The sequence below is a fragment of the Candida margitis genome, assembly GCF_024628925.1.
Source record: "Candida margitis strain CBS 14175 chromosome Unknown scaffold17, whole genome shotgun sequence".
Taxonomy (NCBI): Eukaryota; Fungi; Ascomycota; class Pichiomycetes; order Serinales; family Debaryomycetaceae; genus Lodderomyces; species Lodderomyces margitis.
The window spans coordinates 138541-165947 of NW_026261852.1; the positions used below are offsets into that span (position 1 = coordinate 138541).

The 27407-nt window shown below is 38.5% G+C and overlaps 9 protein-coding genes across 9 annotated transcripts; 4 read left to right on the forward strand and 5 right to left on the reverse strand. All coding sequences in view use genetic code 12, as the record gives it.

The window, feature by feature from the left end:
- Window positions 1-542: 542 nt before the first annotated feature.
- Window positions 543-2186, reverse strand: TRM2 (Trm2p; the record flags this gene model as incomplete). Its single annotated transcript, XM_051815966.1, has 1 exon — window positions 543-2186. One exon carries the CDS (start codon window positions 2184-2186, stop codon window positions 543-545), a length of 1644 nt encoding a protein of 547 aa, XP_051670683.1.
- A 398-nt stretch (window positions 2187-2584) lies between these two features.
- Window positions 2585-4570, reverse strand: CANMA_003761 (uncharacterized protein; the record flags this gene model as incomplete). The annotated part of the gene is made up of 1 exon (XM_051815967.1): window positions 2585-4570. The coding sequence occupies one exon, from the start codon at window positions 4568-4570 to the stop codon at window positions 2585-2587; it is 1986 nt and encodes a 661-aa protein (XP_051670684.1).
- Window positions 4571-5300: 730 nt separating this feature from the next.
- Window positions 5301-6764, reverse strand: CANMA_003762 (sphinganine kinase; the record flags this gene model as incomplete). Its single annotated transcript, XM_051815968.1, has 1 exon — window positions 5301-6764. The coding sequence occupies one exon, from the start codon at window positions 6762-6764 to the stop codon at window positions 5301-5303; it is 1464 nt and encodes a 487-aa protein (XP_051670685.1).
- A 507-nt stretch (window positions 6765-7271) lies between these two features.
- CRL1 (Rho family GTPase) lies at window positions 7272-8300 on the reverse strand (the record flags this gene model as incomplete). The annotated part of the gene is made up of 1 exon (XM_051815969.1): window positions 7272-8300. One exon carries the CDS (start codon window positions 8298-8300, stop codon window positions 7272-7274), a length of 1029 nt encoding a protein of 342 aa, XP_051670686.1.
- Window positions 8301-10670: 2370 nt separating this feature from the next.
- ABC1 (protein kinase) lies at window positions 10671-12380 on the forward strand (the record flags this gene model as incomplete). The annotated part of the gene is made up of 1 exon (XM_051815970.1): window positions 10671-12380. The coding sequence occupies one exon, from the start codon at window positions 10671-10673 to the stop codon at window positions 12378-12380; it is 1710 nt and encodes a 569-aa protein (XP_051670687.1).
- A 212-nt stretch (window positions 12381-12592) lies between these two features.
- CANMA_003765 (uncharacterized protein) lies at window positions 12593-15595 on the forward strand (the record flags this gene model as incomplete). The annotated part of the gene is made up of 1 exon (XM_051815972.1): window positions 12593-15595. The coding sequence occupies one exon, from the start codon at window positions 12593-12595 to the stop codon at window positions 15593-15595; it is 3003 nt and encodes a 1000-aa protein (XP_051670688.1).
- Window positions 15596-15805: 210 nt separating this feature from the next.
- On the forward strand, window positions 15806-17218 carry CANMA_003766 (mRNA-binding protein; the record flags this gene model as incomplete). The annotated part of the gene is made up of 1 exon (XM_051815973.1): window positions 15806-17218. One exon carries the CDS (start codon window positions 15806-15808, stop codon window positions 17216-17218), a length of 1413 nt encoding a protein of 470 aa, XP_051670689.1.
- Window positions 17219-17423: 205 nt separating this feature from the next.
- Window positions 17424-18170, reverse strand: RPS21 (40S ribosomal protein uS5; the record flags this gene model as incomplete). Its single annotated transcript, XM_051815974.1, has 1 exon — window positions 17424-18170. One exon carries the CDS (start codon window positions 18168-18170, stop codon window positions 17424-17426), a length of 747 nt encoding a protein of 248 aa, XP_051670690.1.
- A 1248-nt stretch (window positions 18171-19418) lies between these two features.
- On the forward strand, window positions 19419-20099 carry CANMA_003768 (uncharacterized protein; the record flags this gene model as incomplete). Its single annotated transcript, XM_051815975.1, has 1 exon — window positions 19419-20099. The coding sequence occupies one exon, from the start codon at window positions 19419-19421 to the stop codon at window positions 20097-20099; it is 681 nt and encodes a 226-aa protein (XP_051670691.1).
- Window positions 20100-27407: the final 7308 nt, after the last annotated feature.

The following is a 27407-nucleotide window of genomic DNA, read 5'->3' on the forward strand; positions in this document are numbered from 1 at the left end:
CGAATTGTCAAAGCGCGCATTGAAAGCAAAATGTTTCAACAAAAATTAATGAGAAGAGTACCAATACTCCAGGGTTGTAACGAAATAACTGACAACCACCATATTATTTTAATTTCTGGCACTACTGTCCTGTTTAAACTGGACTTTTATGTAACCCAACGATTTTAGTCAAGGTCATGAATAACAAGAGAAAACCACATTCATGTGTTTTTCTCCAATTTTTACATTCTGACCTGTTACATCGTTGGGAGATTAAGGAAATACTGTCTTAGCTTGACAATCATCGTTTTGATGATCTGGCAAGTGCCTTTTTATTTAAGTATTCAGGATTCTTCTTGAGTTGAAGCTAATCTTGCCTTTGTTTTACAAAATGTACATTACATTAGTTTCGTAGTATAGGATCCAACATTTTTCTTGAGCTTATTTAGTACACTGTATTAGACTCTATGGTGTAGACAAATGGTTACAAGAGAGCTGTTTCGAGACAATGATCTAATAAAATTCTATTCAGTTTAAATCTATACGAGTCTCCGCTACTCCGCCTATCTCAAAGACAACACAGCAACCGATTCAACATGGTGAGTTTGGGGGAAAAAGTCAAACCCTTTAATGCTCTCAACCTGGTATTTCGATCCATTTTCAGTATGATTCAAAAACCACTCAACATCTCGGGCTTGCGAGTGGACATTGCATGAGATGTAAACAATCTTTGCTGGGTTGTAAGCACTCAATTGGTTCAAAAATACATCATCACATCCTTTCCTGGGTGGATCTAAAATCACCGATGTTTGGTCAGCAGGCGTATCAATATCTTTGAAAATCTCCTCGGCTTTGCCGACAATAAACTGAGCATTTTCCGTATTGTTGAGTTCGGCATTATGGCGAGCAAACTTGACTGAATCTGCACTGACTTCAACACCAATTACTTTCGATACATTCTCGGAGCATGTGATGGAAAATAGACCAGATCCACAATATGCGTCGACGAGGTAGCTAGGTTTTGATTGTAGCAAGTTGGACTTGACATAGTTGGTAACTAACGGCAATATTGAATTGTTATTTTGGAAAAACTCACCAGCTGAAAACTCAAATTTGAATTCATTGATAATTTCTTGAACAACTTGACGTGATTCAGTAACACACGTTTTCACCACAGTTTGATGATCTTCTTCTTCTATAGTTATACTCGAAACTTGATCATTTTCGTCTCTTGATGCTTCTCCGAGCTTAAACGCCTCATCCTTCACTTTTGTATCTTCACGTAATAATATTGTTGCTCCCTTTTCGTACGACTTGTAAGTAGTCTCCAATCTCTTGCGTTCATTACGCAACCCCATATTTACAATTTGCGTACCGATATCACATTCCTCAATATCCAATATAGACCCTGTGGGACCAAAATCGCTTTTTCTCCACGTAGGTCTCCCCTTTGCTCCAAATCCAAAGTTGGGTCGATGTTCCAAATCCGCACCCGTCTTCTTTGTCGCTATATCGAAATGGGGTGTCAATTTAGTTCTATAATTGTACTGCAATGGAGACCCTTGGGTCTCAAGCACATCAGGCAACTTTTTCAATTCAGTCAATTTAGGAGCAAAGTGTTTAAATGCATTGACAATCGTCATTCTTTTGATTTTCAATTGCTCGTCATAGGATATATCTTGAAATTGACAGCCTGAGCATTTGCCAAAGTATCGACACTTTATCAAAGAGTTGTCACGCAATTTAGATGGGGTTTGTATGGATAATAAATCAGCTTCAGCAAATAAGGGGTGTGTTTTGAATATTTTAATAGTGACCTCATCACCAGGGATACCAAATGGTACCACTACAACCTGTTTCTTTTTCGACTCGTCGATATGTGGTACTAACGCAAGCGATTCTCCATTAGATGTGAAGCACAATATTGTAACATTTTCAACTTGTCTATGATATGACTCTTGTATAGCGGGCTTATTAAGAACACCTTTCATGTCATTCGATATCTCATCAAGATTCAAATTGTGCTCTTCACATAATTCTTTTATTTCAAACTCTAATACACCAAATGGACTTGTAGGATCAATTCGTTTGTGCTTGTACTTTTTCGTCTTGTTTCTTTTTCGATGAGGCCTGATTTTTTTCTGTGGCTGCTCATTCTCGGGTGGTGGAGTGATTGGTCTCTTCTTATTTTCAGCTACTGGGACCATGTTTGGTATGAATGCTTGTAAGGGTATTCAACTGTATTAGGCACCAACTTCTGTCTTTAGGTCATCGAGAGATTCTGTGATTAAAGAAAAAAAAAACAAAAAGTACCTTGTGATACACAAAATCACTATCGAAGCCGCACCATTATAAATCACAGTTAATCATACAATTATTGGCTGAGGAGGAAGAACAACCAGAAATACAAAGAACAACCGCAAACTCACATCTCCTCAACCATAATTTGGAAACCTATTTATAATAATACATATACAATGATCACGCATTTGTAGAACGAAAAAAAAAAAAAAACAAAAAACAAACAAACGTGTAAAAAATTATCATACCTTAATATTATTGCAAATCATTCCTTATTAAACAGATTCTTTGTAGCCTCTTTTTACTACTCATCCCCTGGCTCAGTGAATTTTTCAGGAATGTTCGAACTAACCCACAGCAATGGTTTTTTCTTTAATGACCCATTTTTTTCAAAACTTCGATAATCTTCCAATTCAAGTATAACGTCGTCTTCGCTGTACCCTTTGCTTTTACCAACTTCGATTGCTTCGTAAATCTTTTTACGTCGAAGAAAAGTTCGCGACTCGGTCTCATTCCTCCATTTGGTTCCGTACTTGGCTTCGAGTGATTTCAATGGCGGTTTGCCATTAACTCCATACGCAAATTCTTTCCAGATATCAGCAATCAGTTTAAGGCTTCTTTCCAATTTATATTGTGGTACTTCTGTTTCTTCTAAATCGCCAGATTTAATCTCAGGCGCAACTTTACGCTTCTTTGAAGGGTACGGTTTGTCAGAGAGCTGTTTGTGCACATTAACTTGTGTGCTGTTAGCTGTTGCATTATGAGCACTACTCGCGCTGGACCCCGTTTGCTGTTCTAACTCTCCTATGCTCTGTTCAATATCATTATCATCAAATGAAAATGCAGTGTTGGCTTGTGGCGGAATCGACCTTGTGTGTGAGGCCTGCTGTCTCAATGCTGATGTCAACAACCCGCTGTTGTCTCGAGACAACAAATACTGCGACGAAGAGTCGGCGCCTTGTGTTAACCCACCCGTTTTGTCATCGTGCAATAATGGAGGTACGGGGAGCATGTAGGAATTGGAAAAGGTATTTGACGCTTGTTGTGGATGTGCCACCAGGCTGTGATTACTAGTGTGCAACTGTTGTTGCAGATGTTGAGCTAGGCTTGGGGGCCTCTGAGATTGCCCGTGTTGAGCCACATGCAATTGCTGCTGTGGCAATGTTTGTATTTGTTGCTGCGGTTGCGTAGATGGCACCATGGACTGTTTGGTTTGTTGCGACCGCTTGAGCTGATGTGGTATTTGCGACAGGGCAATTGGTGACTTATCATAATTGATATTACCATTCAAATTGTTACGCACAGTAGGGAAACCTCCAAGTTCAAACACGTAGGGTGATGTTGAGTTTGAATTGACACCTGGAGATCTCAGTACAACATTTTTCCGACCGAGGTCTGCATCATCATCAAATGGCTGATTATTAGTTGATTGTGCTTGGTTGTGATGTAGGCTATTGTCGTGGGCTATAGAATTATTTGCAACACTCAAATGGTTCTGCGATTGTAGCTCTGTATTTACATGTTGCTGTGACGAGTGAGGGTGCGACTGATGAGGTTGCTGCAGTTGTTGTCGCAGAAGCTGATGTTGAGGTATAGATTGGCCGCCCAGATTTTGGACATTGATTGCTTCAATCTCCTTATTCAATTTTGTCAAATGTTTTGTAAACACTTCAAACGCCTTGAATTGATTAGTCACGTTCCCTGTAAATGCTCCTCCCATTGCTGCGGCTGCCGCTGGGCCATTATTCTGAAGGGTATATACCAGTTGTTGGATATCCAGAAGACTTCGTTTGACTTCATCCACCGAGTCTGATAGGTAATTTATTTTCATCATTAACTGGTTATTGATAGTATTCTGCTGCTGAAGTTGTCCAATCAATTGATAAAAGTCGTTACTCGTTGGTTGGCCCGTCAATGCGTTTGATGACGGGTTCATTTCGATCGCTTCATTTTCAGGGTTTATCGACTCGTTGCTTGGGTGTCGACTTGTACTGTTTCTAAGTTGATTGTTACTCACCAGCATGTGTCCATTGGTGTGGTCACCTGTGTTAACGTGGTGGTTATTATTACTTGTTGACGACGCTCTTGTGTTGTTCAAGACAGAATTGGCGTGATTGTTGGAATTATTGTTATGGATATTTGGATTATTGTTCGATTGTGGATCAGATACAGACGCCGTTGCTCCTGTCGATGCACCTGCTGCAGCCGTACTATTTGTTCCGGAAGTAGACGTAGAGTTGTTGAAATAAAGTGGCTGTCCCAGTTGCAGATTATTGAAAGAATTGTTCATTGTCGACGCCGAATACGAATTAGCTTCAACAATTAAACTGAAGTGCAAAATCCTATGTAATGAGTTTTTTGTTAGAAAAACAGCTAGACTTTTTTTTTCTTCCCTTTTGTTTCTTTTTTGTTTAAATAGAAGAAAAAATAATAATAATAATAATTATCTTTTATAAAAGGAATGGTTTTAGAAAGAAAGACTGCTATTTTGCAGATAAGTCCAGGATGATATAGGAGGAGAGATATAACCACCGACAATTACCAGTTGCTTGGGCCTACACTAGAAATGGAGTTGTAGACAGAGAAACTATGCCAATAGCGAAGTCTGATTTATGTCTGATCGTCTACGATTTTCAACGAAGAAATCCTCCTTAACGCCATAAAACGGGATATCACTGCATTGTATATATTAGGACATATTCCCACAATTTATCCACACACAGGTTAATGCTGAATTTTTTTCCGCCATTTTATTATTTGTTTAACATCAGTTGAGAAAGAGAAACTGCTGTGCAATCTAAACTTGAAATTTTGCATAAAATTCATTTTCACTTTTTATTGTCCCCTGTTTGTGTAACAATGAGAGAAAATACCCTTCTCCTTTAAAGATGTGTTTACGGTTCAACTACACAAGTGCTTAGTTTAAAGAAGGTGGGCTGTTTGCTCTTTTTTTCTTTTCTTTTTTTTTTTTTAACTCTAGTACAAGATATATGTCTATGTCTATAGTCGTACATGAGTGCTCATAAATTAAGATATCTGGCTGCATAATGAAATGCCCATACTGAAACAGTCGACACTCCTGCATAAACAATCAATCGACCAACAATCTCCACATCATACCGATCCTTGAATACACCGCTTTTGAAATTGAGCTTCTCCAAGCTGATTGGTTTGCCCTTGTTGCCTTTGTTGTAGTCCATGATTTCGTAATAGTCGATATCGCTACTTGGTCCGTAGGAGTCGAGTTTGCTATGATCGGATACTCCCTTTATAAAGTTGTTGAAGTTCCCAATTTGATCGACATCGTTTTTAATAGACGCAGATCTAATACGTCTTGTAGAATCACTGGTATGGGCAGTTGAAATATAGTTTCTTCTTGGTAGATAAACACCAATAACTTTGTACACGGGAGGTAGAATGGTAAATATGATTGGCTTTGATATCGATTTCCAAGCAACAACCAAGCCAACACCAAGAAAGAATCGTGCAAAAAGCTTCAACGCTCCTCCATCATTAATAAAAGGAAGGAGATAATAGTCTCCAAAATCATTCAAATTGAAAAAGTGTCTCGTTTGGTAACCCACAAGGTGACTGAAATCCAACCCAATCAATACCCCCACGAATGCAACTGAATCATCAAAACATGGACAATCGTCAATCGGTTCCGGATAAATGTGGATCATAAACAAATAAAGCCCAAGAATCAGCGCCGTGCCAAACAAGAATCCGTGGCTAAACATGAACGTATCCCATGCTTCACCCAAATAGTATCGGAATAAAAACACAATCACGCCCACAGCGGACCCTGTAAAAATGTCAAGAAATCCGTGCATTCCAGTGTATAATCTTCCGAAAATTAGTGAAAAGTAGTAAAGCATTAAACCGGCAATGAGACTGTAATATGTCGTAACACCTAAGGAATCTTGATTCGTTATAATTTTGTTCAATACAATCAAACTCACAGCAGTGGCATTGGCTGAATGCGACGACGGAAACCCATACTCTTGAGTAGTATAACTAGACATGGTAATCCTATGCAAAGGTGGTGATCTTGGTCTTGGTAGACAAAAAAAGTCCTTCAAGAACCCCGATAAATATATCCCCAATCCCAAGACATAAACCAAATCTCTTGCCATCTTACTAGCACCAAACCAAATAGGCGGGGGAAGCATCAAGATATAGAATGTATGACTTGCCAAGTTGGCAGTCCAAGCAAAATAAAAATCAAACACAGGATTTCGTAACGTCGATTGCAACTTGTACAACACATCTGTTTCGTGTCGTACAATGGGCAACATGTAGGATCGAAATTGGTACCTAAATGGTGATAATCGTTGCTTATAATGATCATCTGCTTGATTTCCTGCATCACCTGAATGGTCATGTACTTCGCTCTCAGGTGCATTGTTCTTCGGCGTTTGGTAGTTGCCTCTATGTTTTAGCTCCAGCTCTAACTCAACTTCATTTTTAACTGGTTGGTACATTAGCCAGAACTTTGCTCTAGCGAAGACGTGTAAGGTGAAGAAAATATAATGTGGAACGTCTATTGCTTTTATTTAAGCAACAGTGATAAGAAGGGGTATTGGATACAAATTGAAACTGGATAAAATAGCCAGATGAGATGTGCTAGGTGGGTAGATCCGATTTTTTTATTTGCAGGTTGATGATGGTTAGTATACCTACGTCAGAGTATAAACCATCTCCTTTTTTTCCCAAATTTTTTTTATTGTTTTGTTTTGTTTTTTTTTTTCTCTTGTTTGATTTTTTGTTAGGGACCAAAAGAAAAAAAAACCAACAGCGGGGGAGAGAAGATAGCATAGCCTTACTGTAATTGGAGATCATAAGCGCGTGAGACGACAACGAGGAAAAATTAATTTGCCTCGGAATATTCACGTGACTCCGTAAACGGAACCCTAACAATAATTAATGTGGAGGTGGAGGTGGAGGTGGCATAACTCTATTCTAATAACTCTATTTCTATTTCCTTTCATCTACAAGATAACACACTTTTTCTTTTCCATTTTCTTTCGTTCATTAATGAAATCGAATTCACCATTGTTTCGAGAATCTCCGTTGAAACTTCCATAGGGATTGCTTTGATACGTATCTTCAGTCAATGGTTCATCAATCAATACACTGGAACTCAATGATCCGTTTTGTTTATGGCCTCGTTTACTCGAAGACGTACTGCTCTTGTTTCTCATGTGACCGTAATTGCCACTTGACGATGCACCAGCATTTGAACGTCTTAACAATCTTCTCCTGTTGCTAGCTTGGTACTGTTCTTGTCTCTCCATTTCTTTTTGATGTTGCTCAAGGGCAACATTGAACAGGGCACGGACTTGATACATGTCTTTGGCAGAACATTCAACATACGCAATAGCACCAATCTCCATAGCAACTTGGGGAGGAAGCTCAGTTGGAATAGTCCCCAGTAGATCAGATTTGGTTCCTACAAGGATAACTGGCACAGTAGGGCAATAATGCTTTATTTCAGGAAACCATTTATCCTTGATGTTAATCAAACTTGTAATGTTATCCAAGGCAAAGCATACGAATATCAAGTCAGCATCACGGTAACTCAAGGGTCTCAATCGATCATATTCTTCTTGTCCTGCTGTATCCCACAATGCTAATTCAAACGATTTACCATTGGGTGCACCCAACGTTGTGACATAATTCTCAAACACTGTAGGGACATAGATTTCAGGAAACTTATTCTGCGTATAACTCACCAACAAACAGGTTTTACCTACAGCACCGTCACCAGCAACCACTATTTTCATGCTATAGTCTGATTTTTTTCCCGACATTGGTATTTCCTTGTAATCTGGTATCGATGAATCATCTTGGGTGACTATTCTCAACTTTGACTGCAGTTGATACAAATCACTATGTAGTTGTTTCTGTTGTTGTTGTATGCTCTCATAAGGGTTAAAGGTAGGCAGAGCTTGGAATTGAGGCGATGAGTGCTTGGATGGTGACATTGATGAAATAAAAGACAGACGTTTCGATTGCATTTTAGGGAGTGGAGCAGTTATATTCGATTTAGAAATGTGTGGTGGGGAGTACGGGTCGAGATTTATTAACAAACGTGTGTTGCACTTATATCTGCGAATGAGGGAAACCAATGCGTATGCTAGCGGTGGATCAATGATTTATCGAGTGCAGGCAGTCGATGCAAAATTATAGATCTGATGGTTTGATATAAGCCTTGTTTGCTTTTTTTTTTTTTCTCTCTGTAAAGTAAAGCGTTGTTTACTTTAAAATAAATCTCAGAGTATAGGGCAAAGTTGTAGTTTTGTTTACATAACAAAAAGTAAACTTTTCTAAATTTGGATTTATAGTTTTTCTCTTTGTTTCATAATGATGACATATTTCAGTTCCCAGGGGGAGGAGAGGAGGCAAGGCGCGTCGTTTGCCTTGCTTTGTGATGACAAGGCTAAGTATTGTCATAAAATACTTGTCTAGATCTTTGATTGTATGCGCCTTATGTTAAAGCTGGTACAAAACCGATGATAAATAAAGTTTGGTTCTAAAAATAGTTTTTCAAGATCTATGTATGCTGTTTTCATACATCAACCACTTCTTTTTATAGCAGGTTCGAATAACTTTGAAGGTTTAATCATGAAATTACTCAATTCACTGTTTGAAGAGTTTGAATTGGCTTATTCTATTCAGTTGTAAACTTATACCTGTACGTTTCTACAACATTGTTTAATAAGAATTGGTGCAAATAAATTGTTGAAAGACCTTTGGGTGTATTTCAACTTGTAAGATAAGAAAGGTTGTCTAGGACTTGATAGACCCAATAAAAGGTTATTGAGGGACAATGTTATAACAATCAAACAGCCTCTTGTTGGGTAATTTCAAAACTTTATTTATGTTTATGCAAGGTACAAAAGTTTGAATTATAATTTGACAAATTGCGCAAGATCGCAACTTAACTTTCGTCTACAATTGCTTTGAGTGGTTATACGTGACGCCCACCGAAAAGAAACCTCAGCGATAATGTGCCATTTGTTTAGCCAGGGCAGTGCCATCTTTCAAATGTTTCTGACACAAAGGAGCGTTGTGATTATGGTCGATCTCACTCTGCAAAATGACATCTAAGATAATTGAGACTGCAACCATTTAATCCAAGACTTCCAGAATTATAGTGGTTTAGAGAAGTGGGGTTGTTGCCAATTACATTCAATTTGCAATGCTATCACCCATTTCTCAGGTTTTCGGACCGAAGGAATCAACATCCCCGGGGTTGCTTTGCTGTACAACAACAATGTATCAGTATAGTTACTATGAACAAGAAAAACAACAAAATCCTCTCCTTAGCCAACTTTCAAGCCATGCTGACGTGGGATCAATGCATTAGCCACCTTGGGGGAGCGATGATGCAAATCTCGGTAAAAAGAATACCTAGGGGCTAACCTCCACTGGACGTAAACAAGCCGAACGATTTTTCCCTGTTTCTTTTTTATTTTCCCTCGTGCTGCACTCCACGTTTTTGCCCCACTAGTCCGTGCGATGAGACAAGCTAAATTCGGTAGCGCAATATAAATAATTTTTCCGAAAGATACTCCTTTGGGGTCATCCAAAAAGTGTTTTCCACCCGCTCGCCCAAAGGTTGCACAAAGCGCAAGTTATGAGTAACAGAGAAAAAGAAGAAGAAGTAGTAGAAGATAATAGAATTGTGGCGTTTGAACGCACGCACACCAAACTAACAATAAGTTCTTAGCGATGATTTTCGGTGAGAAGGTGGCAGTGGTTAAAAAAAAAGAAGGTAAAGTACAAAAATAAAAAAAGATTCAATGTTGGAAATAGATCTAGGCAACTATGGATCAATTACCACCAATAATTGCAGCAACTAATCATGATGTAATTGCCAAGAGTGTTAGTTACTTTTACCTGCGTAGCAATATAAGGGGCACGTTTGCTATTTATTGAAACAAAGAAGAATAAAATGAATAAAGGAAGTCCGTGCCAATAGATAGATATAGACTGAGACATACTATATTATATATAGCAAGTAAGGCGGGCCCCTCATTGAGAAAGCAATACACAAATGCAATGGACAATAGACTAAAGCATTAACTTGACTGGTAATTGCCAGCATTTGTGTGATTGTTATGCTTTCTTGTGTGTCTATTGGCTATTGTCTATTGTGTAGTTATTGTTTTCTAAACACGAGAAAAGCCAAAAAAAAAAATAAAAAAAAAAATTGTTTGCTGTAAGAAAAAAAAAAATTAGCATATGCCAATTTGCTCAAGTTGAAAAGAAGAGTGTTTGTTTGGAAACTTTTTTGAAAAAAAATAGCTTAGAATTCATAGATAGTTCTTCTTCTTCTTTTAAAACAGCATATACTACTACACGTTACATATTCAGTATCATTAATGTCGATAAGCAAGAGAGTCTATGAGATCGCAGTTGTTACAAACACATTTATCAATATAGCCGAAGGATCAGCCAAGATTGTTTCCAAAGATGTGTGTGATTTCTACCACAACAGCAATATAATAAACACTGTCAGAGGCCAATGTGACTCTAGCAAATCAATGTGGGATGAGGCAAGGTCTTTATCGTTACACGCAAGAAGAGAAGCTGCTAAGAAATCAAACGCGTTTAATGGGTTTCAACAAGCACGCGCTTATTCTACCAAATCTTTCTACCCAGGTGAAGATGTCAGTCTAGACACCACTACGTTACCTGTAAACACAGCTGTACCAGTGAAGGCAACTATTATTGAACCAGAGAAACCTAAATTGAGAGAATTTGAACTAACACAGAGTGAGATACCTAGCTCGAGATTAGCGAGAATCTTCCATTATGGGTCATTGGCTGCTAATATGAGTTTGAATGCCGCTACGCAAGGTTTGAAGCATTATGCATCAGGTAGTACAGATCCAATGACGATGAAGTCGTTGTTTTTATCACCAAAAAATATCGAAAGTATGGCCAGAAAGTTTTCCAAAATGAGAGGAGCTGCCTTGAAGATTGGACAGATGCTCTCTTTTCAAGATGCATCGATATTACCTAAAGAGGTGCAACAGATTTTACTCCGGGTACAAAACTCCGCACATTACATGCCACCAGGACAGTTGGAAAGGGTCATGGTTGGCGACTTGGGAAAGAGTTGGCGTGAACGTTTGTTCACTTCGTTTGATGACGTACCAATCGCTGCTGCTTCTATTGGTCAAGTCCACACCGCTGTAACTGAAGATTTAACTCCAGTTGTTGTTAAAGTACAGTACCCAGGGGTGGCAAACTCTATTGACTCAGATTTGAACAATATGTTGATGATTTTGACAGCTTCTTCGTTATTACCAGCCGGATTGTTTTTGGACAAGACAGTTGCCAATGCTAGAGTTGAGTTGAAGTGGGAATGTGACTATATTAGAGAAGCTCAAAATTTAATAAGAATGAGGGAATTTTTGAAAGATGATAATGTGTTTGAAGTTCCAAGAGTTTTCCACAATGCCTGCGGCGAGCATGTTATAACCATGGAAAGAATGAGAGGTACTGAGATCGTCAAGGGAAATTGGGACCAATCTACTAAGAACTGGATTGCCACCCAGATTATGAGATTATGTTTATTGGAAATCAAGGAGTTCAAGTTTATGCAAACTGATCCAAACTGGGCCAACTTCTTGTTCAATGAAAAAACCAACAAGATTGAGCTTCTAGACTTTGGGGCTGCTCGTGACTACAGTGACAAATTTATTGTCAATTATGTCAGATTGTTGCGCGCTGCTGTCAAGAAGGACCACAAGAAGGTGGAGGAGTTGTCCCTTGAATTGGGATATTTGACCGGATTGGAATCTCCTGCAATGACCCAGGCCCATGTTGACTCTGTTATGTGTTTGGGTGAAGCATTTTCCCCAATTGACAACAATGGTCATCCATTTAATTTCACAAAGCAAACAATTACCGACAGAGTTAAGGGAAACATTGGTTTGATGTTGAGTGAAAGACTAACCCCACCACCAGAAGAAACCTATTCGCTACACAGGAAATTGAGCGGTGTTTTCTTACTTTGTGCAAGGTTGAATGCTACTGTCCCATGTGAAGAATTGTTTAGGGACATTATTGGTTACGAAGATTAATGAGTTTATGTAGATTTAGATGAAAAAAAAAACTAATAATAATAATATTAAGTTTAATTTAATGCAGATAAAAAGAGTTTTATGATTAGAATAATGCGGTGCGCCTTTTTCCTTCATTAATTGTCAGGGGCTGAGAAAGCAGAAAAATAAATAAAATGATCTCTCCAAACTCTATCTCTCTCATAACTCCAACTCTAAAGCAAATAGCTTTAATGTACGGAGATACAAATGATTCGACAATTAGTTCCGAGAGTGCCCGATTAATGGACCCAGTGGAGCTTGAGCTGGCTCTGTCGCCATCAAGACATGATGAGCATGATTTGTTTTACAAGGTTCGTGCAGACAGTTCGACTCCACGTAAATGGGTCACTCGCCAAAATTCAGTTATATTAGCAAACACAGGTGAAAGGGTACATAGAGCTGTTACGTTATCACTACCCCAAGATTACGATGTCCTGCATGAATCCATTTCTGGCTACAGACCTCAGTCGAACCTCAATCAAATGGCGCAAATGATTAAACGAGTTTACTTTAATGAGGTTTTCCGCAGTGTTTTCAAGTGTTCAATGGCGTACTTCCTTGCTTCTTTGGGTGTGTTTGACCGATCTTTTGATGATTTCTTAGGATCAACCGATTCGAAACATGTCATTGCCACGGTGGCGGTGTATTTCCACCCTTCTAGATCAAGAGGATCAATGAACCAAACAATGCTATTTGTTATCATATCTATTGTATTTAGTATCACAGTCTCGTTTGGTTGCCGGTTTATCTCAGCCATTTTATTTGTTGGTGGGAAGGATGAGGTGAGTCACATTGTAGATCTTATCGTGAGTTCAGTGGCGTTGGGAGTAGTTGCATTTATGAAACAAAAGGTGAATAAACAAACATTCAATACCGCCTGTTCACTAGCTTGTATCACAATTGTATCATGTATTGTCAAAGAGGGCAGTGCAAGTTCAGGCAGTATACCAATGGAAAGGATAGAGGCGACATTTAAAGTTGTGGTTACAGGATGCATCATTTCCTTTGCATGTTGTTATTTGATCTGGCCTGTGAGTGCAACCAAGGAGCTACAGAATACGTTGAATGACTCCTATAATAATTACTCCAAATTGTTGTTGGTCTTAACGAGACGGTTTGTGGCGGGTGAACAGTTGAATGCGAAAGATTTTGCGTTGATTGACCAGTTGAAAAAAAATGTCAAAACGATGGAGCTGCATCTAGAGGAGGCAAAGTATGAGCTATGTTTAGTGGGTAAGGAAGCTGAGTGGGAATACTATAAAACGTTGGTGTGTTCGACTGTATCTTTGGCTCGTCATTTGCAAGCATTGAGCTCGGCCACGAGAATGCAATGGAACTTGTTAAATAGCACGTCAGAAGAAAAAAGTTCTGCAACAACTCTTCGAAGCTACAGCGGCGATGAGTTTGGAAGCTCTTCATCATTGGGCCAATTCAATTCGGCACGCACAGAAGTTGATGAGACGGATATGGGCTCTTCACTTCAACTTTTTGATTTGTTTGTTTATCATTTAGCGCCATCCATAAAATCGTTAGTTTTTACAGTGAGAGATGTGTTAAACAGTCTTCCGATAGGTAAGTATGTTGCTGGAGACTTGAACGATTCGAGCAATTACCAAAATGCATTGACCAGCGCCATAAAGATGTACCAGAAACGGCAAGACTTGTCATTTGAACACATTTATAACCAAGAATCATTTACCCAAAATGCCAACTTCTATTTTAAAGCTGACCAAGAGGAAGTTGCTGCATGTTGTGGAAATTTTGCTACCCTTTTATCTCAATTTTCAAGTGAGTTGCTTCAGTGTTTGAAGTTGTTTGACAAACATCAAGATGCACAATCCATACCTAGGTCATGGTCGTGGATTCGCTTCAAGCGAGGTAAGTTTGCCAAGAGTCCCACGAACGATACCAGTCTACACGCAGCACTAGATGATTTACGTGATCAGTACGGGTTGAAGAAGGAAGAGCCCATGTTTAATTCATTCACAGAACGCATCAGCTATGACATTTGGAACAGGCTAAAATATTTGAAACGAGCCGATGTTCAGTTTGGTATTCGTGTCGGTTTGGGTGCTGCCTGTCTATCGCTTTTTGCGTTTATCCCGGATACAAAGGGGATTTTCGAAAACTGGCGACTTGAGTGGGCTTTGACCGTATATTGTATCATGATGAACAAGTCTTTGGGTGGAACGACCATGACCGTCAAGTGGCGGATTATAGGTACCTTCCTCGGTGCATTTGTCGCGTTCTCAATGTGGACAATATTTGAAGCTAATGTGTATGTGTTGGCCTTGACCGGTATCTTGATCTCGATACCCTCATTTTACATTATTTTATTTTGGAAAGCAAACAATGCTTTTGGGAGATTTATTTTGTTGACATATAACTTGACCATGTTGTACTCGTATAGTATGCTACAGAAGGACGCAGAAGACGATTTCGAAGGAGGAGAGAATCCAATCATTGGTGAAATAGCTTTTCATCGATTTGCTGCTGTATCCATTGGTATTATATGGGCATTGGTCATGGCCACTTGTTTTTTACCAAATAGTGCAAGGGCAAGACTAAAGAATGGTTTGTCGATCTTGTGGTTGCGATTGGGCGTCATTTGGAATAGTGACCCGTTGGAATATAACCCAGACACCATGGAATTGGTAGGATTCAAAGCTGAAGAAGGTACAAACAAGATCTTGTCCGAGTGCGAAACATTGCTTAAACAAGCACCAGTTGAGTTTCGATTAAAGGGTAAATTTCCCACACGGACATACGCCAAACTCATTAAAGAAACGTCATCCATTATCGATGCTTTCCAGAACTTGGACTTGTTGATCAAGGCAGATCCTACACTTAATGGTAATGAGGAGTATGTGCTCAAGTATATCGAAGTTGAGAGGAATGAAGTTGAGCAGAGGATTTTCTTGGTATTCTACATGATTGCCAGCGCTATGAAGTTGGGGTTTTCGCTACCCAAGAAATTTGCCTCCATCGAGCATGCAAAGGATCGGATGTTATACAAATTGAGTGAAATCAGACAGCAACAGAATGATGGACTCGTGTTGAAAAATGATGATTTCATTTTGTTGTATTCGTACATTTTAGTTGCCTCGACAATCTCTGAGCAATTGGATAAGATGTTGGTTGATATTAAGAATTTGCTTGGTGAGATATCAGAGGATAAGTTTAGATTAGTTTGAAGTAGAGTATAATTTGTGCAGCCAATTCAAAGCCAATAGTAACATTAGTATTGGCCAAGCTCAGCGAGGGTACAATGACGCACAAAAAATTAAATAGAGAGTAACATTGGAAAAAAAAAAAGAAAAAAGAAAAATAAATCCTCCTGATCACATTACAAATCACATAAATCATTACTGATTTGCCATCACGTTAACCACATCACCACAATCATGCCACTCAACATCTCGCCAAAAATTTTAGAAGAGCTTAGACCTGGGTTAGAAAGCGAACTTAGAAGCCGATATAGTGTAGACAATGAAGAAGCACACGACATTGCCGAATACATAATATTCTTGATTGAAAATAAAGATTCCAAAGACAAGGTCTTGGAAGAGATATTAGACGTGAAGGAATTTCCTGGGGATGAAGGTTTTATAAATCTTGTGTTTGACGAGATTGCCAATATTCAGCGCAAACATGAACAGGTGGGACAGGTACCAGTCCAACATGAGGCAAGCAGTACAGGCGGTGCAGACCCATTTGTTAATCAAAACCAGGCCCCAAATTATGTTCCAGGGCCTGGCCCGAGTATACAAACTGAGTCTGGTTTATCCAACATATCGGGGGCTCCACCAACTGATATTCATACAAAACAGCGTCCAACAGGACCCAGCACACCAGCAGGACCAAAACGAATGACAGAGAGGGAGAAGCTCGCATTGAGAAACAAGAGATTTGGCAATGACTCTTCCATTGCACGTACCGGTAGCCAAACCAAGGGCATAGGTAAGTCAAGACCAAGCGACCGTGGAAATGTAACGAGACCACCACAAGCGACGGCAAAGTTGGAGCAGTTGATTGCATCTGGAAATAACGGTCAAGACAATGTCACAAAGTTTGTAACTCGTAAACCAAAGGGTAGATGTCCTCGTTTCCCCAAATGTACAGTTGCAAATTGTGAGTTTGCACATCCAACTAAAGAGTGTTTTGCGTATCCCAACTGCCCCAATCCGCCGGGAACTTGTAACTTTTTACATCCAGATCAAGACCAGGAGTTGATTGCCAAGCTAGAGGAATCAAATAAGGAGTACATGGAACAAAAAAAGAGGTATATTGAGTTGAAGCAAGGGTCTTGTAAATTTGGTGCCAAATGCGCTAAAGAGAATTGTCCATTTGCCCATCCTACACCAGCAAACCCAGAAGCAAAGATCGAGACCTTGGAATTTTGTCCCGGTGGAATCAATTGTCAAGACGATGAATGTAAAAAAGCGCATCCGCGTGCACCAACTGCTGGTGTTAAGCCATTACCAACACTCCATGAGATTTCTTTGGAACAGTGTAAATACGGTATGAATTGTACTAATTACAAGTGTGTTAGAAGACATGCAACATCGAGTGTGCCTTGCCGTGCTGGTATCCAGTGCACCAGAGTTGACTGTACTTTTAATCACCCCTTTAAGGAGATGTGCCGTTTTGGTGCTGCTTGTCATATTGCAACATGTATGTACCAGCATCCAGAAGGTAGAACCATGGTGCCTCATACATGGACAAAGGATTCTGCCGATTTATCTCAGAATCAAGTTAATGAGCGTCAATTTGCTGTTGGTGAAGACCAAGTTATGGAACAAGTCGCTCAACAATAAATGGAGAAATAAGCTAGCGGAGTTATATTGTGTTTTCATTTTTAAATTTTTTTTTTTTCGTTTTTTAGTACAGTATAGGTGTCTAATATCATGGATTTGCAATCCTGAAGGGATTGACATGGTTTATTGTGCAAAAAGAGGATATTGTAGATTCTAAATAGTGATTAGCAAAAAAGATTACGTTTATTTAACTATTCTAAATAACTTAGTATCTCTTTTTACCGGCAGCAGCTTCTTCAGCATAGACGTCCAATGGAGATGGAGCTAATGAAGTTTCCTTCCACAAGTTAGGAGTCAAGAAACCGTAGGTGTTACCAATGGCAACGAAGGTAGCCTTCAAGGTATTTTCGGTAGTTCTGGTAGAACCGTTAGATTGGGTATAGACATCTTCGACACCAGCCAATTGCAACAATTTCTTAACGGCTGGGGAAGCGACAATACCCTTACCTCTTGGGGCTGGGATCAATCTAACAGTAACTGAACCACACTTACCGGTAACCTTACATGGCAAAGAGTGTGGTTGACCCAAGTTGGAACCCCAGTAACCTCTTCTGATTGGAATGATTGATAATTTGGCAATGACAATAGCGGCCTTGATAGCAGAGGCGACTTCCTTGGCGGTCTTGATACCCAAACCAACATGACCGTTTGAGTCACCAATGACAACAACAGCCTTCATTCTAGTTCTTTGACCAGCTCTGGTTTGCTTTTGAACAGATCTGATCTTCATAACCTCATCACTCAATTCTGGCAATAACAAATCGATGATTTGGAATTCCTTGACTGGCAAAGAATGCAAGTAGATTTCTTCAACACTGGTGATTTTACCAGCCTTCACCAATCTACCCAACTTGGTGACTGGAGTCCATCCTTTTTCTTCTTCTCTTCTTCCTCTTCTTGGTCCTCCTCTTCTTTTACCACCGAATTGTCTTTTTGGAGCTTCTGATGACATCTTTATAAATATTTACTTGTCGGAATGTTACGTGGAAAGCCGGGGTGTTGGTTTTCGATCGACGAGTCTTTTGGATAAGGAAATTTGAGCAGAGGTATTGATTGTAAGTTGAAATTTTTTTTTGTTTTGAGGACAAGAATGTGAGAAGAGGTAAAAGCCCTACTTTTTTATATGCACGTGATATACAAGTTGGGGCAACAATTTTGTTATGACACTAAATGAACTGTGGGGAAATGAGGAAGTTACTTCACTATAGGAGATGACCAAACACAGCAGGAAGAGGAATGGTTCGGTTTAAGAGTACATCGTTCATCATTGACACCCTTTTCTAGAATTTTGCCACCGTTTGCTTCTTTTTTGATGTTATTCTTTTTTTTTTTCTCCTCGTCACGTCTATTTCTTCCTTAAATTTCCGACACTGTTTTGTACTACGCGGGCCACGGAGTGACAATAAAAACACAAAGTGTGGGAGCAAGGTTAAGACGAGTGTCCTCGAGGCGCATGTTCGGGGATATTTACTGTTCTAAGTTACATGGCATTTGGCCGAGCATACATGTTTACATTTCTCAATGTAAGGGTCATACAGGAGTATTAGAGTATACATGTATTCTCTGTAGAAGGGAAGTATCGGAGCTGACTTTTTCATTTTGTTTAAGGAGTCACAAGACTTTGCTAAACTCATGTGTCGTAAATTTACCTCTTTGTCCTTTATTTTTTCCCTGGCACTAATGAACCGGGCTTTTTTGTAAGGGGGACAAGAGTCATTTAGTAAGCAACAGAGTAAGAGGTAGAAGGACCACTATTGATGTTAGTGAAACAATAGTATAGTGACTGTGTGTCGACTAATTCTTTGCTAATTAGTCTATTATGATTATGAGTGTGTGTGTTGTGTGGGTGGTTACTTTATCTTTTGATTGCTATTTTAATTTTGTCCCATTATTTTCCTTAAATACAGAAAATCATTCGTTAACTTACCACACACATACTCACTTCAGTCTTTATATTTAATCGTCACCCTATTTAAAGAAAGACAAAATTTAAATTTAAATTTTACACACCAGTTTCAACCACTTTTCTTTAACGATACATTTCCCACATATCAATTAAACCACTAATAGATTTCATATATATTATCTTTTTATATATAAATCTACTTTCAATCGCAACACGACTTATTCAATCTTTATAATTAAAACTTACACGACCCCCCTCGCACCTCCCTCTTCAATAGCAATTGATACATAAAAAATGGCAAACAGCAACCCACCATCCCACGAGCAACTCAAGAAGGATCTCGAAAAAGATGCCGAAAACACCAAAAAGAGAGCATCTGCCGATGCCAAAGAAGTGAAGGAACAAGGTCAAGCCAAGGCGCAAGAGTTGAAGAAGGAAGGAAAAGCCAAGGCACAGGAATTGAAGAAGTCAAGCGAAGAAGAAGCTGAAGATTTGAAGCAAGCTAGCAAGGAGTTGTATGAAGCCGCAAGAGAAAGAGGCGAAGTAATTTACGATGCTGCTGCCGAAAAGGGACAAGAAGCCTATGATGCCAGTAGAAAGGAATTGGATCGTTTGGAAGAAGAGGGTAGATCCTTGTTTTCCAGAATCAGCGCATCAATACAAAGAGGTGCTCAACAATTTGGCCAATTTTTGCAAAAATCAGGACAAAACGCTCAAAATTGTGCTTCACAAGCTGTATCTAGAACCGCCGTTGAATTGCAAAACCCAGTTGTCGTAACTCAATTGTTTGTAATTGCCGGGGGTGCTGCCGCTGGATACTTGGGTTACTTAGAGAGATACAGAATTAGAAGCGACCACAACCTTGTTGTTGGTATCCATGCTTCCGTCATCACCGGCTTGGTCTTACTTGACGGCTTTTTGTTCTCCAAGTTCTACCCACAATACGACAGAAAGAGAACCACCACAACTAAATAGGTGTTTGTTTGCTGCTCGTTTTTGATTTTGAATTCTTGTATCTTTTGACATTCTAACCCCGAATATATATTTTCTTGAAATTGACATTGTAAATTTTTTATATACTTTGGTATCGAGTGTGGAGTAAATTCGGAAGATGTACAGTTTCCGGAATTGCTTGTTCAACGTTTTTATTATATGGTCCAGGCATTGAGGTAACTTGAAGTACTGACAATAGTAAATGCAACGCAGTCATAGGCCGCTAAATGAGCCTCTCACGTTTGGGTGTAAAGCTATTAGACTGTTGTCACTGTGAGTTCTTTCCACTCTCAGGACAAATTACAGGTACTTTACGCAACTGATCTTCAACTTTGATTGCCTTTGCAGGTGTTCCAATTTTACTCTTTCGTAGCAATGTGGAATTCCGTTGTGAGAAGTACATACAAAAATTTTTAAGTACTTCTAATTGTGCGGACAGCGAATGCATCCGGACGTAAGAGTAGTGATATCAACGTCAGTTTAAAGCTTATATTACTCCGAATGTGCTTTTGTATAGATGATAAAGTGATACGATGAATATTCAGCAGTATCATAAACCACCTATTCCTGGAAACAGCTATAGTTGAAGACACGCAGCTTAGTATCGCCTATGCCCTAAAGCAGCTCCTAAAATCACCAAGTTTGGGTCTGTGTTCCATTGTAACTCAATTCATCAATCTTGAACAATGCAGGGTTTTTCTATGGAGTGGCACAAGCTAGCTCTCTAAACCCATCGCGGGGCGAGGTTAATTACTGGTTTGGCAAAACTTTATGTAACTAGTTTCTGCCCGTGTTTCTTGGTCCTACTTGCGGTCTAGTCTACAAAAAGCCAGTCAAAAATGCGTCAGAAACCTGTCACTTTTTGGATGTACTTCAGAATAGCGAGAAAAAAAAATTCACATGAAAATTCAAAAAGTGGCTTTTTCTACAAAACAATTATTGGTTATGTTGAAAATATACCGGTATATCTCATTGACAACCGTACACAGGTTACTAGATTAGCTCATTCAAGCTGTTGATGGTTCAATGAAACTACAGAATGAGAAGGGTCTTCGACATTGAACTCTACGTTGACACCCACTGCCTTACACAACCATAAAGCGTTCTCAGTCAATGTATTGGGGTGAACTGAATGAGTAGGTAAAATCGCCAATCATAAATACAGCTAGGTAATAAAACGTAGGTCCTACGCTCTATTTGTTTATTGTTCATTGTTCAATTCAACACATTTCCGGTATATAAGTGAGCTTATACTGAGTCCCACCACTGCCACCACAATTAATCTTTTTTTTTTTTTTTCTCTTCATCCTTTGTATTTTTGTATTGTCTAACGCGAGAGGAGGAGAAAAAAACGGGCTATAATTTTGTTCGGTGCATATCACAAAAATTCATACTCAACAGGGCTTTCTTAATTAAAACAACAAAATCCAATTAGAGCATGCGTTAAATCCGGAGATGAGGTCATTATCGAAAATTTTAGATCCTATAGAACGTCTTTTTTTTTAGTGATTTCGATCTAATCCACGTGGCATCTCATTAACTGAAAATAGGTTGGTTAAAGATAAGAAACCAAGGAGTACAAAGTTTAATGTAATTTAAACAGCTTGGTCTTTTTTTTTTCTCTGTGAAACTCGTAACCCTTTTGAAAAGGGCTATACAGCAGCATCTACGATTTCAGTCGACGTTCATTGTAAATTAGTGCAGAGGGAAATTAAAAAAGAAAACAATTTTTTTTTTCTTTTTTCCCTAATTCCTTCACTTGCATCCTGCAGAATGTCCTATTTGTGTGAAAGGGTGTGTGCGAGATACAAAATAAACTAGAGCAACAATACTTTAAAGAAGGCTTTTCTTTATTATTTTGAACGCCTTAGAGCCAAGCACCATTAAAGGATCATGCGTAAATGTAAATTGGTGACTGGTGACTCCAATAGAACCGAGGTATGATCTATCTTCAATCGCACTCATGAGAAATTAAGGCATATGCATGTTTTAATCCTTATATCATTTGAACGTGCGGCACTAATTTAAAGACCTACGATTTACTGATGCTAGATTGGTTATCTCGATATACGCTGATGGTTATTTTTTTTCTTTTTTGTCTTTTTATTTTCAATTCACAATACGAAAATGCCGTAATTGGGCAGCATTAATTTTGTGTTTATACCTGCACATAAAATACATATGCACAAAAGGGTAATGTTTTATATAAAAAATCAGGGTTTGTGAGAAAAAGAAGAAAAGTTAAACATTAAAAAATCAAGACAATAAAAAATGCATTGCTTCTCACAATGCTACCGATAATTAAACCGTGATGACTACTGAAGCTGAGTCAAGAGTAGGTGGAGAAAAAGCCTTACTGCAAAACAGCACCAACCAAAGCCTTACTTCATTTATAGCCTCTTTTTTAACGTAACTGTGCTTGAATTGTCAGTTATACTTTATTGGCTTTGCATTTAATGCCTATTTTTTATCCCTTTGCAGTTGCCAGCACTGCCTTGTTTGCTTTGGATTGAAAGTTGATCATTGATTTCATTACCAAGAAAAACCAAGAGACCTCTTTCCACAAAACGCCGTCTTAAATTTATCAAACCACAAGGCGAAGCGCCGTTATGGGTTCTTAACCTATGCGCCTTGAGCTGAGGATAGATTAAACACGTAAAAACGCCCATTCGAAATGCACTTTGACGCCCATACTTAGACTCTTTATTCTTTGCTCTCACAAAAACGTAAAATCTCATAAAAGTGAATATCCAATAAGCGTGTGCAACTGCTATACACTCTCGCCAAAAAAGGGGGGAGGCTTAAATAGATTCTATGAGAGGAGTGTTTTACTTCACCTTTCGTAAACTATCGGCCCTTTTTCCCTGTACTGGGGCGATCAGGTGCATACACACAAATACCTCTAACGAATAAGAGCTTTCATTTTCGACTTCTCTTTTTGACAGACTAGGCTTGAGTCTTGCTTTTTTTAAATGAAACGTTTTCTTTCGTTAACTCCGGTCGTCTAAACTTTTCTGACTACGAAATAAACTAATGGATATGTGTCTCCACAATTGAAAAGCACGTCTCCACAGTTCGTGATTGAAGTTCTAAAGCAGTTAAAATTAAGTTGCTGCGATGCTAATCTTTTGATCCCATGGTTGAGTGGTTAGTGGATAGTGCTTTTCTTTTTTTTTTTTAATATGCAGACAAAGTTTGCAGATTATCGACAGGCAAAGTGTGGCGCTGTTTTTTTGGCTAATCTGAACGTGACCTCCTGTAATGCAAGATCAGTTTGGCCTGAATACGAACTTTGACTTTAAAATTGTCTCTGAAGAAAACGAATTACTAAAAGAGAAATACAATACCCTCTTCCTTCTTGTCAATTGCGCGTTAGTTCTTTCGAGCAACCTTTTCGATTTATTGTTATTTTGCTGTTAAAAATTATTCCGACTTGGCAGAGAACAATAGAAAACAATAAGAGCGAAATAGAAAAAAAGTCGATTGTGAGTGGGTGAGTGATTGAGTGAGTGAGTGAGTGAGTGAGTGAGTGAAGGATCTCCAAAAAGAAAAGGCCCAGCCATATGATCGTCAGGAAAAAGATGAGGGAGGCTTTGACACAGCAATGACACACAGTCCGAACTTTAGAACCTTGGGTGAAACTAAAATTTATTCCATCTAGAAAAGAATTGATAAAATAGATTAGGATTTCTTGAAGGAGAAGTTGCCAAGGTTTTTTTTTTAACATTCTATTGTTCTACCGTCCAAACCATTGCTTACGATATGTCAACGATTTCTTCTTTCCTCTCCTTTCTTTTCTTTTCCTGACAGAGTGGGCACATGGGGTCAATTAAGCAGTCACTGGCTCTTTTTTGTATACTTCGTATCGGCCAGAATAGCTAATAAACGCCGACGATAAATTTTGTTTGCGGCATATTATTTGTCTGTATGTATCGGAGATCTGGTGCATGGCCAAAATTTACTGTTGGTCTCTCTTTTCTTACACTCCACTAAATCGGATAGCAATACAATTAGATCTTTAGCACGTCTACTCGTATGAGGTTTGATTTTTGAATGCTATTTCTATTTCTTTTTTCTCCGCTTTCGACAACCAAAGTTTTTCCGCAAAGCAATCAACAACAAAGGCACATACAAAGACGTCATATATATTGCTATTGTTAATCTGTTCATGCAAGGAGTCTTCTGAACTAGACTAGACACTCTTTCACATGGCAAAGAGTGTGCATGTTGAAGAACAATAGAGAATATGAGGTCACTTTTAAACTTTTTTCTTTGTTTGTTTGTTTGTTCTTTGTTTTTCTTTTTTATCTTTTCTTTTTTCTTCTCCACCCAAACAGCCACAGCGAGGCTTAATTGTATATTGTTTTTCGAAGAGATCATCTAGGAGCTCAAGATTCGTACTTACCAGTGATCAATTCCTTTTAAAGTGACCAACACTAAAAGGTTATTAAAGGACGAGGGGCAATGATTGATATTGTATGCTTTCAACGACTGTGTAGAACCAAATATATAGATAGGATAAATTGGTTAGGAGCATTGGCCCGCCTCGTACATATAATCCCAAATGGTTTTGCTTTTGTTGTATTCACTCGCATGAGAAAAAAAAGAAAAAGCATTTGCTCTTGTGCAAATACTAAATTTTTAACTCATCTTGCATATTTTTGCAAAATATGGAAATATGGAAGTAAGCTTACTATTGTTACAACTAAGATGCAACATCGTCCAAAATACAAAACGGAAAAATTTGATAAAACAAAATCGCCGTACAACACATTTAGATTTGGGGTACAAAGTTTACCCCTTCTTGCATTTCTTTTTGCAGTACTTTAGACGGAGATAAATCAGAAAGTAAAGTACAAAAGCTAGCGAATTATTTTTTATTATTTATTTTTTTTGTTTTGGTTTTCCCCGGTTAAATTAAGGTTTGGATTCCCCTCTTTTGCTTTCACTACGGCACCATCTGCATGACGTATTATATTTTGAGATAAAAGCTTAAACTTGTTGAGATCTCGTTTCGATCGAACATACATGGTGCCAAGTTAATCCTGAATGGTATAGATCTTGGTGCGAGTGGAAATTGTGTGCATACCACACTTTTTTTTTGTTACTTACAATCCGTATTGTAAATGCTCGTCGTGTCGTAGAAGATTCTTTTCTACTTCTGGTAAATAAAAAAGAAGAAAATAATTATTAGATGAGCAAAGAACAAAATAATAAATAAAAAAAAAAGAATGGAAAAGTAAAAACAATGGAAATTTGCTACTGCGCCCGGTCATTCCTTCAGAGTTACAAAATCACTCGAGCGTTGTTTACGACTCCCGGAAGAACCCTAAGAAAGGAAATTAGTTCCTTATATATTTCCAACAGCAAAGTGTATTATTTTTTCTAGACGTATTTACTAGTCTAAAAAGAAGATTGTATATAGGAAGAGGACAGTGTGATGAATAAGGAAAGGACACATTGATGGTAGAAAAAAAGTATGCTTGGTCTTCTAGGAAAACCATGTTTCTTAACACTAGCGTTGCTGAGAAGTGGCTAGTGAAGAACTATTTCTCATTAAACTTTGTCGTTTCATGTCATAATTCTGACACCTATCATGCAGCTAAAAGAGAAGGAATAAATGCATACTTTGGATACACACGAAAGTAAGTGAGACTACATTGAGGGTTTCTGATAAATTTGGAGAAGGTGTCGTAAATTGACCCCTAACGTCGCTCTCTATATATCTCTTTCTCTATGACGCAAACGCGTTAGATGTGCTATTGCTCAATTGAAACAATAACTAGCACATAATAATGTATGCGTGATCTAAAATTTTGGTTTGTAATATTGTGATGTTGAAAAAAAAAATATTAAAAGAGACAAATCTTATTCATACAAAGGTACACAAACAGAGTCAAATCAGTTGTTGTTGGCCTCTTTTGTTTTCACGCATGTCTCTCTCTCTTTTGTACCCTCTTTTGGAAACTATGGTCATTTAACGTTCGTTCGATGTGGCTGTACTGATGGAGCTCCATCAAGTTTAGAATTTTAAGGTTCACGGCATCGGAAATGTGCATTTTGTGCTACCACTTTCAACAACAAACTTGCAATTCAACGTTGATCTCAGTCTAATTGGGAAGGGGTGGAGGCGGGGGTCAAGTTACGAACACCCTTCTGATTTTGTATAGATAGTCTGCTTTTGAGAAAACTCAATAGACAGTAATGAACAATTCCCTCACAATTTAAAGCTGTGCTATTTTAGTCAAACTATTGGCAGAGATACGTTAGCACAGTACTTCTACCTAAGAAAAATAAAAACCACATCGCTTTACCAGTTTCAGCAATTCTTATTCGGGCAAGAAGTCCTCTAGGACAGTACCAAAAATGCATAAACGCGTATTTTGTTATTTATTAGTTGTTTTTCCAAATGGACGGTTTGTAGGTGTATCAAAGCTTATTTTTGTTTGAAACAATTGGTCTTGTTTGAGCTTACCGTATTGTGTCCCGGATAAATGTAAAGAATGATCTAGTTGTATTGCCCCTCCTCACTCCAATTGGGAAAACTTATGAGTAACTTTGTCACAAGTAATAGTTCGCAAAACTCTATTCATAGAGCTATACTATTCAGTCATTTAAGGAATCTGCTTACAGCAGGTTAATTGCGATTCAGGTACCGTTGTACAAAGCATTAAAGTGTTACAGCTTTTTTTGGCAGATGAAAGTGTCTCTCCAACGAGTGCTTGGCTTTCTCTTTCCATCAATCAACTTATATTGAAAAGAAACATAATTCTTCGCTGACAACCACAAAACAACCAGCCTAAAACTTTAATTTTGAATAAAGGCTAATTAATTAATTAGTAACGGACGTAAATGTACGAGCGCTTGTTTCTTTTTATTTATTATTATTATTTTTTATTTTAATTGGGGCCCATACCTATCTGTTTTGTATGCCGTCCCGCCTTTCTACCGAGGAAGCAAACGATTCCCCACCCCAGCATACGGAAAAATGTTTATCATTGCTTTCAATTTTTCCGTCAATGGTAACATACAGTTGTGATGTCATGTAAAGAGATGAGATGAAATGAAATTAAACGTTCGGCCGTAAGAGATACCTTATGAAGGTCTATTCGAAAAGAAATGTTGAGGCTTGATTGTGTCGTATCTTCAAAAAGAGCAATTTTAGGCGAATGTCCCTGATTGTATCTAGAGTGGGAACCGAGTAAAGGGTAGATTCAGTATATTGAAAACTATATCTTAGATTTAGTCGCCAGTAGTTCTTTCAAGAATATATACAGCAACACACGTCAA